General features: G+C 54.4%; 2 protein-coding genes across 2 annotated transcripts in view; one reads left to right on the forward strand and one right to left on the reverse strand.

The window, feature by feature from the left end:
* Positions 1–2278, forward strand: part of LOC106815185 (mitochondrial inner membrane protease ATP23 homolog) — a 4353-nt gene extending 2075 nt beyond the window's left edge. Inside the window, exons 5-7 of the mRNA XM_014819615.1 lie at positions 662–796; positions 1098–1187; positions 1578–2278. Of these exons, the coding sequence (XP_014675101.1) occupies positions 662–796; positions 1098–1187; positions 1578–1787 (435 nt within the window). The 3' untranslated portion in view covers positions 1788–2278. The remainder of the gene's footprint in view (positions 1–661; positions 797–1097; positions 1188–1577) is intronic.
* Positions 2279–4177: 1899 nt separating this feature from the next.
* The window catches only part of LOC106815177 (OTU domain-containing protein 5-like), a gene marked incomplete in the record, with an annotated part of 18808 nt that continues 6809 nt past the window's right edge, over positions 4178–16176 (reverse strand). The window contains 4 exon segments of the mRNA XM_014819608.1: positions 4178–5048; positions 6170–6325; positions 6860–6947; positions 6949–6999. Of these exon segments, the coding sequence (XP_014675094.1) occupies positions 4906–5048; positions 6170–6325; positions 6860–6947; positions 6949–6999 (438 nt within the window).

The following is a 16176-nucleotide window of genomic DNA, read 5'->3' on the forward strand; positions in this document are numbered from 1 at the left end:
GCGCGTGCGCGAGGCTGGGTGTGTGTGTGTGTGTGTGTGTGTGTGTGGGTGCGCGTGTGCGCGTGCGCGAGGGTGGGTGGTGTGTGTGTGTGTGTGTGTGTGTGTGGGTGCGCGTGTGCGCGTGCGCGAGGGTGGGTGGTGTGTGTGTGTGTGTGTGTGCGTGTGTGCGTGCATGCATGCGAGGGTGCATGTTGTCGGCGATGTAGGATGAGCAGCGTAATTAAGCTCTATGTATATAATATACATTATATATGTATACACACACATATATATATATATGTATATATATATACACTCTATTGGCCCCCGTGCATGGTTATAGAAGAGAAGAGAAGAAGAGAGAAATAGCGAACGACAGAGAGACGACGAGACAGAGAGAGAGAGAGAGAGAGAGAGAGAGAGAGAGAGAGAGAGAGAGAGAGAGAGAGAGAGAGAGAGAGAGAGAGAAAGAGAGAAAGTGAAACAAGCGAAGAGAAGGGTCAATTAGTTCAAACGTAACATCGCAAAAAAAAAACAGAAGAAGAAAACGAAATAAAAACAGCCTGCGTAACTGTGTTTGTAACAGAGTATCAGAACCAACACTGTGTAACAACTACTCGTACCCGCGCCCCACCTCCGACCTTGACAGATGTCCTTGACCTCCCCGTGACCTCGTTTGCAGGTGATCGTCTGCCAGAACGCGGTGCAGAAGAAGGGCAACACGCAGGCGGTGCTCACGCACGAGCTCGTGCACATGTACGACTGGTGCCGCGCCAAGCTAGACTTCACCAACCTGCACCACCTCGCCTGCACCGAGGTGAGTGTTGCGCCCTCTAGCGGCGACGGGCGCCCTCTGGAGGGCGGATTCGCACGCGACTTGTTAGCTGGGACGTGTGGTCAGCTACGGCTGTATACGTATTCGCGACTTGGTCAGGACTTTTCTTCTTTTACGTCGTCGTCTTCTTTTGCTTCTCGTCTCTTTTTCTTCTTCTTCGTTCTTTCGACTTCCATTTCGTTGTATATTTTTTTCCGTCTACTTCATCTTTCTTCACACAATTCCCCCGCGCGATACGCCCATACAGGCGAATGGCGCTGACGCCGCCATCTTGTATTTTCAGGTGCGCGCTGCCAACCTCGCGCAGTGTTCGTTCATGAGTGCCGTCGTCGACGGAGTCGCCTCGCCGTTCAACATCAAGCAGACGCATCAGGTACGCGCAGCGCTGCCCGCCAGGTGGCAGCACCCGCCATGATGAGAGAATGCGTGCAAAAAAATAATAAACTCCGGTCGAAAATGTGTTGTACATTGGGAGGGTCAGTGTTCGCGTTACCAGGGCCCCCCGATGTCGGGGGAAAAATTTGTTTTAACGTTAATTTTTTCTCGTACAACTAGCAGCTCGACTCCCTCCTGGCCCAGGGTAAAAAATACACGGGAGCGATTCGCGATTCGCTCTTCAAACCTCCGAAATAGCTCCCGTAAAACTATTGACGAGAACTATTTTTCCCACAGACCTTTGAAAAAGAGCTCCTGTGAAAAAAAAAGGAATTTTTTCCCTGCCTCCTGACCTGACCTCCACGTGACCTTTGACCTTTCTCTGCAGGAGTGTGTGCGTAACAAGGCGGTCTACTCCGTCATGGCTGTCCGGCGGGGACTCACCAAGCGGGAGGCGCGTGCCGCCGTCGACGCCGTGTTTGCGCGTTGCTATGCCGACCTGGAGCCGATTGGCCGCCGCTGCCGCCGCAACTCGCGCGATCCGGAGCGAGCGTACCTCGAGCGATTCAAGCTCGGCTACGACGCCGAGATAGACTGACGCCTGCATAGACTGCTAGTCAGTTTAGACGGGCGCCGACGTAGTAGATTCACGCTGGCCCGGAACTTAAGACTGACGCCGACGTAGACTCACGCTGGCCCGTAGCGTAAGACTCACGCTGGCCTGGAACATATGATGCCAGCGTAGACCGATGCAGACACACACCAACACTGGCATAGACTAACATCGGCTATAAAACCTACGAAACCGACGCCAGCGATGCCAGCAGCTTGGACGGATGCGAATAGACCGAGGCCAACCAGGCGTAGACTGATAGCGATAGACTTACGCCGACTGAACACCTTAGACTGACACCTGCATAGATAGACCGACCGACTGTAACATTGAAACGTGTTAAAGTGTCAATGATGTTGTCAGTGTCGGGTCGTGTTCGATGGATGAAATCCGTTTGTTACGTTACGTTTGTGCCGCGTCGTCATTCTTGTTGTAATTTTTAGCGAATAATAAAGGTTTGCACGTCAAAACTCAAACGAAACCGTTGAAAGGTCAGTCTATTGTTTCGTTGGCGCCGTGTCAAGGTCGCGGGGTCATTGCCGAAGAAACATCCGCAGTGTCGCGTCGCCTCGCGCGAGTATTTCGTCCTTCGAAAGCATTCCGGAGTATTTCCAGTTTTCCCCAACGCCACCTGAGATTGCGATTGAACGCGTCGTAACACCATCGCGTATTCGATTAGCGGACGAACGAACAAAAAACAATGGAACGCCGTCACGGAGTTCGAGTACGTATGGCGACTATATATTTATTCTGGTTTGCTCGCGAAAGCCGGCCTACAGTACGCCGCCGTTGCCACGACGACGCGAGCGACTCCCGAAGAAAGAAACCTACGTTTGCGTGCGCGAGGAGAGACGACACTAGGTGGCGACACGCGGCCGACGAAGGCTGACACTAGGTGGCGACACGCGGCCGACGAAGGCTGACACTAGGTAGCGACACGCGCAGGCCGACGAAGCGACACTAGTGCGACACGCGGCCGACGCGGGAAGGCCGACACTAGGTGGCGACACTGCGGCCGACGAAGGCGACACTAGGTGCGACACGCGGGCGACAAGGCTGAACACTACGGTGGCGACACTGCCGGCCGAGGCGAAGGCTGACACTATCGTGGCGACACGGCGGCCGACGAAGGCCGACCACTAGGTGGGCGACAGCGCGCCGACGAAGGCCGACCACGAGTGGCGACAGCCGCCGGCCGACCGAAGGACTGAGCATAGGTGGCGACACGCGGCCGACGAAGGCCGACACTGGTGCGACACGCCGGCGGCCGACGCCAAGGCTGACACTACGTGGCGGACCACGCGGCCCGCACGAAGGGCATGGGCACACCTAGTCCGCGACGCCACGCTCGGCAACATTACTGGTGCCGTGGCGACCGCGCCCAGCAACACTAGGTGGCGCTACGGCGACTGCGCCTGGCAACACTAGGTGGCGCTACGGCCGACTGCCGCCTGGGCAACACTAAAGGTGGCGCTACCGGCAACTGCCCGGCCCTGGCAAAACACTAGGCCTACGGTTAGGGGTGGGGTCATTGTACACCGGGCAGCAGGGTTAGGAATGAGGCGGGCGCCATGGAGGGAGAGCAGGGGGTGGGGGAAGACCCACCAACTCCATCTGGGATGCTGCACGGCTTCACCGTCGCCGTCGTCATGGGAACCGTTCTGGCCCAACTGCACGCGCGCAAGACACACACATAATACTATCGCATATAATAGCATATAACACATCGAACCACCTATCTTCTAACATAATAATACATACCAGACACAGAGAGAGACCGAGCGCGCACCACTCACACGCATGCACCGCTACATACGCATGTACCTAGCGAGCTACACACGCATTACACCACACACGCACCGTACACACATCACGCATGCACACACACCACCGGCGCACAACCGCGCACGTACCGTACACATGGATGGCACCGCGGCCGTTACCGTACCGCACGCCACATACAAGCGTACGTACATGCGTGCACCCCGCCCGACGACACACTACGTTCGGCGCTCTCCCCCTACCGACGACGAACGCGAACGCACGGCCGCTCGTCACCAGATTTACCTACAACTACCAGCGAGCGAGGTTATCACCACCATAAAACCCCCCTCACCCGCCCCCGGACCCACAGAGCCTCTCCCCTCCCTCCCCGCACCCCGTGCTGCTCCCACTCGCGAAGGCACCTCTGCCCGCCCCCCCACCCACCACCCACGACGCTCGAGGCCTCCCCGTCCCCGCCCCACCCCAAACCTTTCCCTCCTCAGCCCAGCCAAAACCTCACCCTCCCTTTACCGCCCCACCGCAAACACCTCTCGCTCCCTCCCCCTCACCACCCCACCCCAAAACCTTCCCCTCCTCCCAAATTTGGCCATCTTTTTCCCTCCCCCACCCACTCCCGGTATCGCAGGCGCGAGCACGCGTACGTAGCAGATAGTACAAAGAGACGGACAACGCTAACGAAGCGATAACGAAGCGATAACGAAAGACAACTAAATGCTGTTCCTTCTTCCGCGCGCACACCCCATGCCGTTCCTTTTATTAAGCGCACTCCCCGCTCTTCATCCTCCCGCGTGCACTTCCCGCTATTCCTTTTATCAAGCGTATCCGCGCACATCCTCGGCTGTTCCTATTTCCGTGTGCATACCCCCTGCCGTTACTTCTTCCGTGCACACCCTCGCCGTTCCTTCTTCTGCGCGCACATCCTCCGCTGTTCCTATTTCCGTGCGTGCGCCCCGCTCTTCCTCCTTCTGCGCGCACCACCGCCCTTCCTCCTTCACACACTGACATTGCTATTTACAAAGTATCCGTTCCCCCCCTTCCCAATGCCCCCTACTGGACTCAAACGTCGTTTTTCGCGCTGGGGCGACGCGACTCGAAAGTGGGAGCATGGCGCCACCTGGCGGAGAGGAACTCTTCTCGGGGTGCGCCGAAAACACGGAACGGACCCGTCCCGATTCCCGAAATTTGCGACGCGCCACAGTCCACTGGGTCGTGACCCAGAGGCTGCAGAGAGGAGGGGTCGTCTTTATTCGCCGATCCCCGCCACTACACGCGCGGCGCCCCCTCGTGGTGCGTCGGTCGCAGCGAGCGCCGGCAGCCATTAACTGTTGGTGGCGCCGGCGTCGTCGGGCTTGCAGTGGTGGCGCCGCATGGTGGCGTAGTACTCCTGCTGCGATTCGGCGAGCACCTGTGCGAGAATGTGCTGCTCCTCCCACTCGCTCTCCGTGAGGCCTGCGAAGAAAAACAAGAGAACGCAGGGGGGTTAGTCGCGTGCAGAAACAGGTGAACGTCTCCGTGCGGCCTGCGATAAAAACATGAGAACGCAGGTACTGTTAGTCGCGCGTAGGAAAAAGAACGCGCAGATTAGGCGCAAATAAAAGAAGGCAAAACAAAAGAGAAAACAGAAACAAATAACTTAGTTAAAAACTACTGTGTATTAACCAAGGCCAGCCTTAAAAAATTATGTTTGCTGTCCTCCGACCGACCCACAAGTTTTTTTTGACATTTTGGGTTCAATTTTTTTTTTTTTTACATTCCTCATAGTTAAGACTGAAACACAAAGCATGTGTGGCAAACATGAGGACAGACTTCAAATAACTATTATGCCTCACACAAAAAAAGACCTACCTACCTACTCACTAAAAAAATCGTGGGTCGGGAGACAGCAAACATAGAATTTTTTAAGGATGGCCCAAGTGTCTCTTGGTCTTGCGCTTTTATCAGGATAGAGAAAGAGCGAGAGAGACAGACAGAGACTGAGACAGGGGGAGAGAAAGAGAGACTGAGACAGAGAGAAAGAGAGATAGACAGATACAAGTTGGACAAGGGCGGGAGAGAAGATGCGACGCACTAGCAGACGCCTCGCGCACCAAACGACCGGACGGAGGCAGACTGGCTTTCCAAAAAACACGGCGGCTCGGGGGGGGGGGGGGGGGGGGGGGCGGGGCGTTTGCTCCGCCCATGCCGACGGCCCTTCCACCGCTCCGGGCAGTGGGGGCGGGGAGCGCGTCCGCGCGCAGGCACTAGGGGCTCTGCCATCAGTGCGCCCGTCCGTCTCTCTTGAGGGGCCTGCGGCGCAGGCGCCCGACACTGGAAAAAAACAATATTATTATAACATTATTAAATAATATTTATTATATTAATAATAATTATAATTTATTAATTATATCATTTGACAATAAAAAAACGGTTATTTATTTCGCGTGCACCAACGCATTTACGAATGAGAGCAATATCCCTATCATAAATATACAGACCGAGGGGCGGCGCGCGGTGCGAGAGTAGTACCAACAGATGCGCTGCCGACAGAGGCACCGCAGAGGGCGTCGCAATCGAGAGTAACATCAACAGAGGGCGACACTCACCGTCCTCGTCCTCCGCCATTGGCTGAGGCCTGTCGGGCGATCCCGGGTGGCTGCGTTGCCGCGGCGACCGCGACGTGCGCGGCTGCTCCCACCAATTCTCGCCGCCAGATGTCGCCGCTGTAGCAGAGCTGCAGGTGCGCTGGCCGAGACCCCCGGCTGCGGGTCAAAGCGGTCAAAGGTCAGGAATAATGGCTAATGCGACACCCGAGCTCAGAGAGGCGCCCTGTTTGCTCAAATTAACGAGGCCAAGCTAACGAGACGCTGCCTAATGATAGAAACACGAGGTATCTACGCGCGAGAGAAAGCGAAAGAGGGAGAGAGACAGTAAAGACAGAGAGAGGGAGACAGAAAAAGAGAGATAGAGATAGAGAAAGAGACAGACAGACAGAACAGAGACAGACAGACAGAGAGAGAGAGACAGACAGAACAGAGACAGACAGACAGACAGCAGAAGAGAGAGAGAGAGACAGAAGAGAGACAGAAAAAGAGAGAATAGAGAGCAGAGAGAGGGGGGGGGGGGGGGGGGGGGGGGGGGGGGGGGCGGGGAGGGGGGGGGGGGGGGCGGGGGGGGGGGGGGGGGGGCGGGGGGGGGCGGGGGGGGGGGGGCGGGGGAGAGAGAGTGGAGACACATAGACACACTGCCGGAGGACAGAGACAGAAAGACAACAGGACACAGATAGAGACAGCTACGATGACTCACCGGCTCGTTAGTGGCCCTCTTCTCGTTATCTCGCAGCCACTGCAGGTAGGACTCGCGCGCCACCTGCTCCTCTATGGCCTTCATTCGTCGCCTCCCAGTCCGTCGCACGAACCTTATCCTCCAGCATCGCCTGTGTGTGCAGAGAAGCAGCGATGTACATACATGCATACGCCACTAACGCATGCACGCACCAACGCCATCACGCGCACACACACGCACACTGTACCACCACCCATACACACACACACACTCTGCCTGCTGTGTGCACGAGAAGCCACGATGTACATACCAATGCACGCACGCGCTCGACGCAACACACCATACACGACCACACACAACTGTGCCTGTGTGTGCAAGAGAAGCAGCGATGTACATGACTGCATACGCACACGTACCACGCACGCCTCACCGCACACCACACCATACACACCACACACACTGGCTGTGTGTGCAGAGAAGCAGCGATGTACAGTACATGCATACGCACACACACACACACATCGCACACCACACACACACACATCAACACGCACAGAGAATTACACTCTGGCCTGTGTGTGCAGAGAGAGCCAGCGATGTACATACCATGCCATACGCATGCGCCACTGGGCGGCACGCACACGCACCACGCACACGCACACGCACAGCGCACAGCGCACACGCAACGCACACGCACACACATCACACACACACACTACACACACCACTCCTGCTCATACTAAGCAGGGCCCTAGCTAGGGTTGGTTTTTTTCTGTAGCCCAAACAATTAGCCAGAAGGCAATTTTCATTAGCCAATTTGGATTTCCTGTTAGCGCACATCTGTAGCCTAACATTTTATAGACACAAAAGGCGATAAAATAATTTTTCTTTTCTTTATTTTTTCACAAACTTTATATGCCATGAAGCTACAAAACTACACTGATTTATGGCCAAACAAACTGATGATCACGCACCTGTTCTATGACTGAGACACTAACACGATATGATTTCACCACCACTGACTTCTACTGAACTGACACCCGGGACAGAGTGGCCAGAACAGTTCAAACTTCGTCGTGCATTTTCTTCACTGCGCTCTCGAGCTACAGGGTACAGCTGAATAATTTTCTCCTCTCGCGCCACACCATCCCGGGGTGGCTCCGCACGTCGGCGTCCGCGCGCTACCCCATATTGATCTTCTCGGTGTAACAAGACCAGCTTGTTTCAAGGTAAGTTGGTTTCAAACGTGAGTCCCTCCATCATGTCGTTCCTGGCACTGTACCGAGCATCCCTCATCCCCCTCTCCCTGTGGCCCGACCGCCGGAGGGCATTTTGGATGCTCACGACTACTCTCTGATTTAAAATGTCCCACGCGTACGCGGGGGCCGCGCCGACCTGCGGAGCCCACCAAACACTTTCTCTCCGTCGTTTTCATCTATTTTTGAGACAGTGTCCTAGGCTGTTGTATAACCAATTATAATGGGTGCTGGCTGAGAGACCCGCGGTTCCCAATCAACTGTTGCGGTGGATGTCTTGGGTAGGGTGCGTTTCACAAACAGCTGGCCAGGCTCTCTTCTTTCGCCTCCTCCCTCCCGTGCTCGCCGCGCGCGTACATCCACTCAGCAACTTGTAGGGCCCCGTCTATCGTGGCACTGTTCGTTTGCTTCGAGAGACGACGAGACCGACAATGGCCAGGGCTGTTTGTGACCCTACCATCCAAAAAAACAGTTGTTTTGATGTGGAGAGGGGTTTAGCAGACATATAATTTGTTACTAAACAGCTTCCAAAAATAACCTGAAAACAGAAAGGTGTTTGTGATTCATTTACACCATCAAATTGAAGCGCCCAGAAGAAGAGATATTGACTTTTGAAAAGTGCTTATGCCAGTGCGTGTGGCAAAAAATTTTCCTGCCAGATAGTGGAAGAAAAAAATGCAGACAACTTTGAATGTCTCTCGTCAGTCGAGTCAGGTCATGGTGGGTGAATCATAGTGTTAGTGTTCTCAGTCATAGACAGTGTGGTGAATCATAGGTTGTTTGCCAGTTAAATAAGTGTAGTTTTGCTACTTCATGCATAATAAAAGTTGTGAAAAAATAAGAAAAGAAAATTATTTATCGCCTTTTTGTGTCTATAAAATGTTAGGCTACAGAATGTCGGCGTAACAAGAAATTCCAAATTGGCTAATTAAAATGGATTCTGCTAAGTTGCTTTGGCTACAGAAAAAAAAACCTAGCTAGGGCTGCTTGTATAAGAGCAGGAGTTGTGCTGCGTGTGTGGTGTGGGTGCGTGTGGGTGTCGTGTGCGTCTGCGTGTCGCGTGCTGCGGGTGCGTGTGCGTGTGCGCTTTGTGCGTTGTGCGTGCCAGCGTCGCATGCGTAATGGCATGTATGTACATCGCTGCTTTCTCTGCACACAACAGGCACAGAGGTAAATCTCTGTGCGCATCGCAGGCATGTAGCACACCGGTGTGTGTGTGGCGCATGGTGGCATGCATTGTGTGTTGTGCGTATGCATGTATTTACATCGCTGTTCTCTTGCACACACAGACAGTGTGATGGTGAGTGTGTATGGCTGTGTGTGCCGTCGACGCGCTTCGTGCCGTGTACGGTGCGTATGCATGATAATGTACATCGCTTGCTTCTCTGCACACACAAGCCACAGTGTGTGCTGGTTGTATGGACCTGTTGTGCGTGAGCGCGTTGCGTGCATGTATGCTTACACGCCTGCTTCTCTGCACACACAGGCAGAGTCGCCGGTGGTGGTGTGTATGGTGTGTGTACGTCGTGCGTGGTGTCGCTGTGCATGCGTTGGTGCGGCTGCATGCGTACGTGCGTAATGCATGTATGTACATCGCTGCTTCTTGCACACACCAGGTCGATGCTGTCGAGGAAAGGTTCTGCGCGGACTGGGAGGCGACAATGAAGCCCATAGGAGGAAGGCAGGTGGCGCGCGAGTCCTACCTGCAAGTGGCTGCGAATGATAACGAGAAGCAGGGCCACTAACTGCAGCCCTCACCATGGCGTCACCCTGGTCCTAGCGCGGGTCCCCGCGTGAGTCATCGTCAGCTCGTCTCTACTCTCGGTTGTCTGTTTGTCTTTCTGTATCTCGGTCTCAGCTGTGTGCTATGTGTCTCACTCTCTCTCTCTCTCTCTTTCTCTATCTCTCTTTTTCTGTCTCTCTTCTGTCTCTCTCTCTCTCTCTCTCTGTCTGTCTGTCTGTCTCTTTCTAGTCTGCTCTCTCTCTCTCTGTCTTGTCCATGTCTCTTCTCGTCTGTCCTGCGCTCATTTCTCTATCTCTACTCTCTCTTATTTCTGCTCTCCTCTCTCGTCTCTCTACGGTTCTTCTTCACCTCTTTGCGCTTTCTCTCGCGCGTAGATACCTCGCTGTTCTCTCAGTCATTAGCAGCGTCTCGTTAGCTTGCCCCGTTAATTTGAGCAAACAGCTTCCTGAGCTCGGGTGTCGCATTAGCCATTATTCCTGAACCTTCTGACCCTTTGACGCGGCAGCGGCAGCTACTACGGCACAGCCACCTGCCGAGCTCTGCCCTACAGGGCCGGAAGTCTGGCACAGCGCAGAGATTGGGGGGAGCAGCCCCGCCGCACGGCACAGCGCCTCCGGTCGCCCGCTGGGCAACGCCCAAGCACGGGAGTCGCCCGACCGACGGCCTCAGCCAATGGCGAGAGGACCGAGCGACGCGTGCTAGTGTCGCCCTCTCTTGATGTTACGCTCAGATTGCGACGCCCTCTGGTCCGGACATGCCCCTCCTCGGCGCAGGCGCCATGTACGTCGGCCGGGGGACTACTACTCTCCCCGGCGCTCGTCGTAGATATTTCTCCGCGCCGATTCAGTCTACATGCGGTTTGGGCTGCTCCACGCCGAATTACCAATAACCGGTTTTATTGTCAAATATATGATTCGATGAAAATTATAATTATTATTAATAAATAATAAAGATTATTTAATGTTATAGATAATCATTGTTTTCCCGGGTGTGGTGGCGGGCGGCTGCGCGCGAGGGGGGGCCGCGCTGGCGCAGCACGGAGACGGACGGCGCACGAATGCAGAGCCCCTAGTGCCTCGAGTCTGTCTCCGCCGAGGCGGCCACGCTGCTCCCCGCCCCACTGCCGGGTAGCGGTCGTGTGGGAGGTTTCCCGCCGTCGGCTATCCGGGCAACCGCCGCCGAGCGTGTTTGAGCAGCTGCCTCCGTCCCGTGTTTGGTGAGCGAGTGTCCTGCTAGTGCGTCGGCAGCTCCACTTGTATCTGGTCCGTATCCTCTCTCTTCTCCTCCCTGTTCTCCAGTCTCTCTTCTGCTCCCCCTCGTCTCCAGCTCTGTCTGCTCTCTCTCGCTTCGTTCTCTATGCCCTGATAAAAGCGCAAGACCAAGAGACACTTGGCCATCCTTAGAAAAATTCTTATGTTCCTGCATGGTCTCCCCGACACGATTTTGAAGTGAGTATGGTTAGTACAGTCTTTTTTTGTGTGACGGATACATAAGTTATTTGAAGTCTCTCCTCGATGTTTGCAGCACATGTTTGTGTTTCAGTCTTAACTATGAGGAATGCTAAAAACAAAAAAAAAAAATCTGAACCCAAAATGTCAAAAAAACTTGTGGGAAACGGAAGTGGCAGGACACGCAAACATAATTTTTAAGGCTGCCCTTGGATTAATACACAGTGAGTTTGTTAACTAAGTGATTTGCTTTCTGTTTTTCTCTTTTGTCTTTGCCTTCTTTTATCTCGCGCCTCAATCTGCGGCGTTCTTTGTTCCTGCACGCGGGCGACGCAACAAGTACCGCGTTCCTCATGTTTTCTATCCGCAGGGGCCGCCACGGAGACCGTTCACCTGTTTTGCACGTGGCGACTTAAACCCCCCCTGGCTCTCACACACAAGTTCTCTTGTTTTCTGTCGCAGGCCTCACGGAGAGCGATGGGAGGAGCAGCACATTCTCGCACAGAGGTCGGCGGTGCTCGGCCGATCGCAGCCAGCGCACGTACTACGCCACCATGGCGGGCGCCACCACTGCAAGCCGCGCACGACGCCGGCGCCACCAACAGTTAATGGCGCCGGCGCTCGCTGCGCCGATGCGCACGGAGGGGTGTCGCGCCGCCGCCGGTGTAGGCGGGGATCGGCGAAAAAGACGACCCCTGCTCTCTGCCAGCGCTGCGGTCACGACCCCAGTGGACTGTGGGCTCGCAAATTCGGTGAATCGGACGGTCGCCGTTCCGAAGTTTTCGTCGCACCCCCGGAGAAGAGTTCCTCTCCGCAGGGGTCATTGGCGCCATGCTCCCACTTTCGAGTCGCGTCGCCCCACGCGGCCGAAAAACGACGTTTGGAGACCAGTTAGGGCGGCCATTGGCGAGCTCAAGGTCCTTCCTGCGGGAACGGACACTTTTCGATTGTCACGACAATAGGTGATGTCGAGTGCGAGACCAGGCGTTGCTTATCAGTGTGATATAGGAGAGGACAACACGGGCACAAAGAGTGTGGGGGGCGCGCAGAAGGAGGGAATGAGCGGCGGCGCGGACGGCACGCGAAATTTACGAGAAGACAGCGCCGACGGAATCGCTCCCCCAGTGCGCGCGAGAAGAAGGTATTACGGCCTGAGTGTGAGCGAAGCGTAAGAAGTAACTGCCGCCAGAGGGGTATGTCACAACTCGAGAAATAAGTAAAACTATGCCGAGATGTGTGCATCGGATGTGATAAAGAATTAGTGGGGAATGAACGCGGTGCAGAGAGGAATGAAGAGTAGCGGCGCGAGTGCAGCTATATAAAGTAGGAACACGGCGAGGGCTCGCACTAAAAACACAGTGCGCGCTTGGAATGTAGAGAAGGAACCAGTCACCTGTAGTTGTGCTTTCTGTATTCGCTTTTTAGTCGCGCTTGCGGCACCTAGTTATGCGGTATGTCCGTCGTCGTTCTGTACTATGCTGCTCAGTACGCGTTCCTGCGCCTCTGCGATACCGGGAGGGCGGTGCGGGGCGGGAAAAAAGATTGGCCAAATTTGGCGAGCGAACGGGAAGGTTTTGGGTTGGGGTGGTGAGGGGGGAGGGGGGAGCGAGAGGTTTTTGGGCGTGGTCATAGTGGTTGCTCTTGGGAAGCGAAGTGACGCCGTTAAGTAGGGCCGCTAGGGTGAGGTTTTTCGGGTGGGGGCTGACGGGGGCTTACCAGAAAGGTGTTGGGCTCCTGCGGCAGGCAGGCGCGCGCGGGTATACACGCGTGTGAGCGGGCGTGAAGTGTTTTGGGTTGGGGCAGTGGCGGGCGGTGCGCGGAAGGGAGAGCGTTTTCGGGGTGGGGCAGTCGGGGAGGAGGGCACCGACGGTTTCGCTGGGGCGTCGTCGAGGGCGGAGGTTTGAATTCGTTTAACCACTCATGAGAGCACTACGTGCTCTCGCTAGTGTAGTAATCTGCCCCACACCGCTGACGACAAGCGGCCTGCGCGTTCCGCGCTTATGTCCGTAGCAAGCCCCGCTTATTACTCGCCGTAGCGCATGGTACTAACGCTTGTAAGGTGTCGTTAGAGCTACGTAACGCGCTGTAGCTAAATCCATGTATTGTGATCTCGATTACCCGTTGCTCTGTGCGCGCGCGGGAGTCGTCGTAGTCTGCCGATGACGTTGGTGTGCGTTACTTAGATGCGTTTGTAGTAAACGACGTCATAGGCTACAGCGTAGTTGATGTAAAAAATGCGGTCACCATGTCGGTTTATGTACGTGGCTAGTCGTGTGATGTTCATCGTGCCGGCTCGACACGTGGGATTGTCTCTCTCCTGTCTGTGGTATGTAGGTATTATGTCGTTAAGGAAGCGTATACGGCAGGTCGACCGGAGGTGAACAGCATTGTCGAGGGTAGTATAAATATATCATGATATATATGTGTGTGTTTCGCTTTGTCGCGTGCGATGGAGACGCGTTTCCCATGGACGGACGGCGACCGCCTGTGTTTGAAAAGTGCCAGTGCAGGTCATCCCAGAACCTGCACAGTGTATGGGCCTTTTCCCCCACCCGCCGGCATGCCTTCAAGTCCATCCTACATGCACCGGCCCGTCGCGCCTAACCTCACCTTGCGCGGGCAGCACCGCTTGCCGGGGATGAGTGACTTATCTCTACAAACATGACTCCAAACGCACAGTAATCGTCAGCCGCAACACCACTAATTAACTCCGGGCGTTGCGCTCGGCACGGCAGAACACACGTGTAGGTTTGCACTCGCTCGTCGATTATTCAGTCCAGACGACTAGACCACTGTTGGTGGGTCCGGTCTGTTTGCCATAGTGCTTCACACACTCTTTGCTCAGACTTCGCCGGGTTGGATGAAGGCGCCATACGGTCAGCTTGTGCCAGTTGAGCCAGAGCCGCGCTCGCCATTACACCTAATACCGCGTAATGAGTACGTCACGAATACACATAGGTATTACTGATATTGCGGCGCTCACGCTTGGAGGTGGCTTGGGGGTCGGATTACTCTGTAATAATTACTCACATAATAAACCGCTTCTTCATTTCACGCCTCCGTGGCCCACGGGCGCACACTACACTTAAGTATTTCCTGATAAATGGGCGTGGCAAGGTGTCCATCCGGCTTGATCCCGAGCGAAGGGAATGCTGAGTACGGCGAATGGACGAAAGCCGGTTGCTGACTACCGCGTGGGCTGGGCGCGTGCCGCAGCTGCGAACAACTAGAGCCTTCCATGGCCTATACCGGAGGGGTTCACACACACGTTAGACCACGCAATATGCATAAATTTGTTCGGCCGCTGAGCCATTCACACGTAAGGCTTTTTCCTCGCATGATAGACGGGATGCTCGCAACGGAAACGTTTCCCCTAAAGGGTCCGCCACCACAACGAAAAGTGTTCGAGCCGTTCGATTCACGGGACATGCAAGCGCCGATGCGCAACGTCCTAACGACGCCCTGGGAAAGGGTGGTCTCTTTATCTCCTGACTCTGCGTTGGGTTTTAGCCACGCGCCACTCAGCAGGGTGCAGCCGGCGGTGCGCCCGCGGTGGGCCCAGTGAGTTGGCGGGCCTTCGGCGGGACATTCCGCATATGATGCTGGCCCACCCGGACTGTAGGCTGTATACCGGACCCATCTCTAGATGCATATTGTTTTCAAATGCCAGACAATGGAGTAAAATTGCGTGTGCCGGCGCGCGCATCTCATCACACCATAATTCGAGGCAGGGGCATCTGACAAGGGAGATTGGGCGTTTCCAAATATGCCAGGCCGACACTTCCTCTTCCCCATGATCCATACATTCTCAAACCACACCCAATCCTACTCTGCACAAGATCGAAACGGCATGCCCGACCCTCAGATCTCACCTGACAGACTCGTTTCTACATGTCTGCCTTGATTAACAAGAAAACCGAGCAGCAAGCGACATAAGCGCGTTACTAATCATATGGACGACATACTTCAGGAGGGACTGCGCGCACTCAAACGGAGGAGGAACGAGCTTGCCCCGGCAGTCATAGAGGACGAGAAAGAGAACGCTGAGACACAGATGATATGCGGTCTAAACCGCAATTGGTCTGCCAGGAAAAACCTTAAGGCGATTACGTTACACGAGATCTTCTATGGTAAAATTTCGCAAGAAAAAGTGAGTCATTCGCACATTCTCTTTTACATTAAACAGTAAGAACTAACGAGACTAAACAGAAAGTGCTGCACGACTCTGCTGGTCTGACGGTGGACTAAGCATTGGTTCTCAACTACGTTAAAAATCAAAACAAGAGACCCCTGGGGACGATCTGAATTAAGTGTTGTTCGTAAGCATTATTGTTGTTATGGCTATGTATGGGTCACGAGTGTATGTTCACATTCAGAACAAATATAGTTAAAACTAGGAAGTGCGCTAATGCCCCCAGCCAATTGAACCATAACAATGTAAACAGGAATTACTATATATTTTTCCTGAAAAAGTGGAAAGATTTTTTTTATTTCTTTACTGACTTACGCGCTGGACGTAAGCACTCCGCTGACACTCATGTCTCACGCGACGAAACATGAGAACGAAGATGTGCCACCGGTATGACCAACGTCGTATGCGGTTCTATATATAAGTTTTCCGCAGAGCGCACGCGCGATCTTTACCTTACGTTGCACACATGAGATGATGTTCAGATCTCGTAAATTCATGGCTGGCAGGTCTAGAAACACGAAAGATGTCGAAGTCTGAACGCAAACTACGCCACTAATCTGTCAATGGTATCAATTATTAGTCAATCACAATACGTTCATAATTTATGGGCTCTTACTCATTTTGCTGGAAGATGTGCGTAACAAGCGATTAACTTTTCTACAAAGCCCAACGCGCCAAATCAAGACGC

This window comes from Priapulus caudatus, unplaced genomic scaffold, assembly GCF_000485595.1.
Source record: "Priapulus caudatus unplaced genomic scaffold, Priapulus_caudatus-5.0.1 Scaffold1057, whole genome shotgun sequence".
NCBI lineage: Eukaryota > Metazoa > Priapulida > Priapulimorpha > Priapulimorphida > Priapulidae > Priapulus > Priapulus caudatus.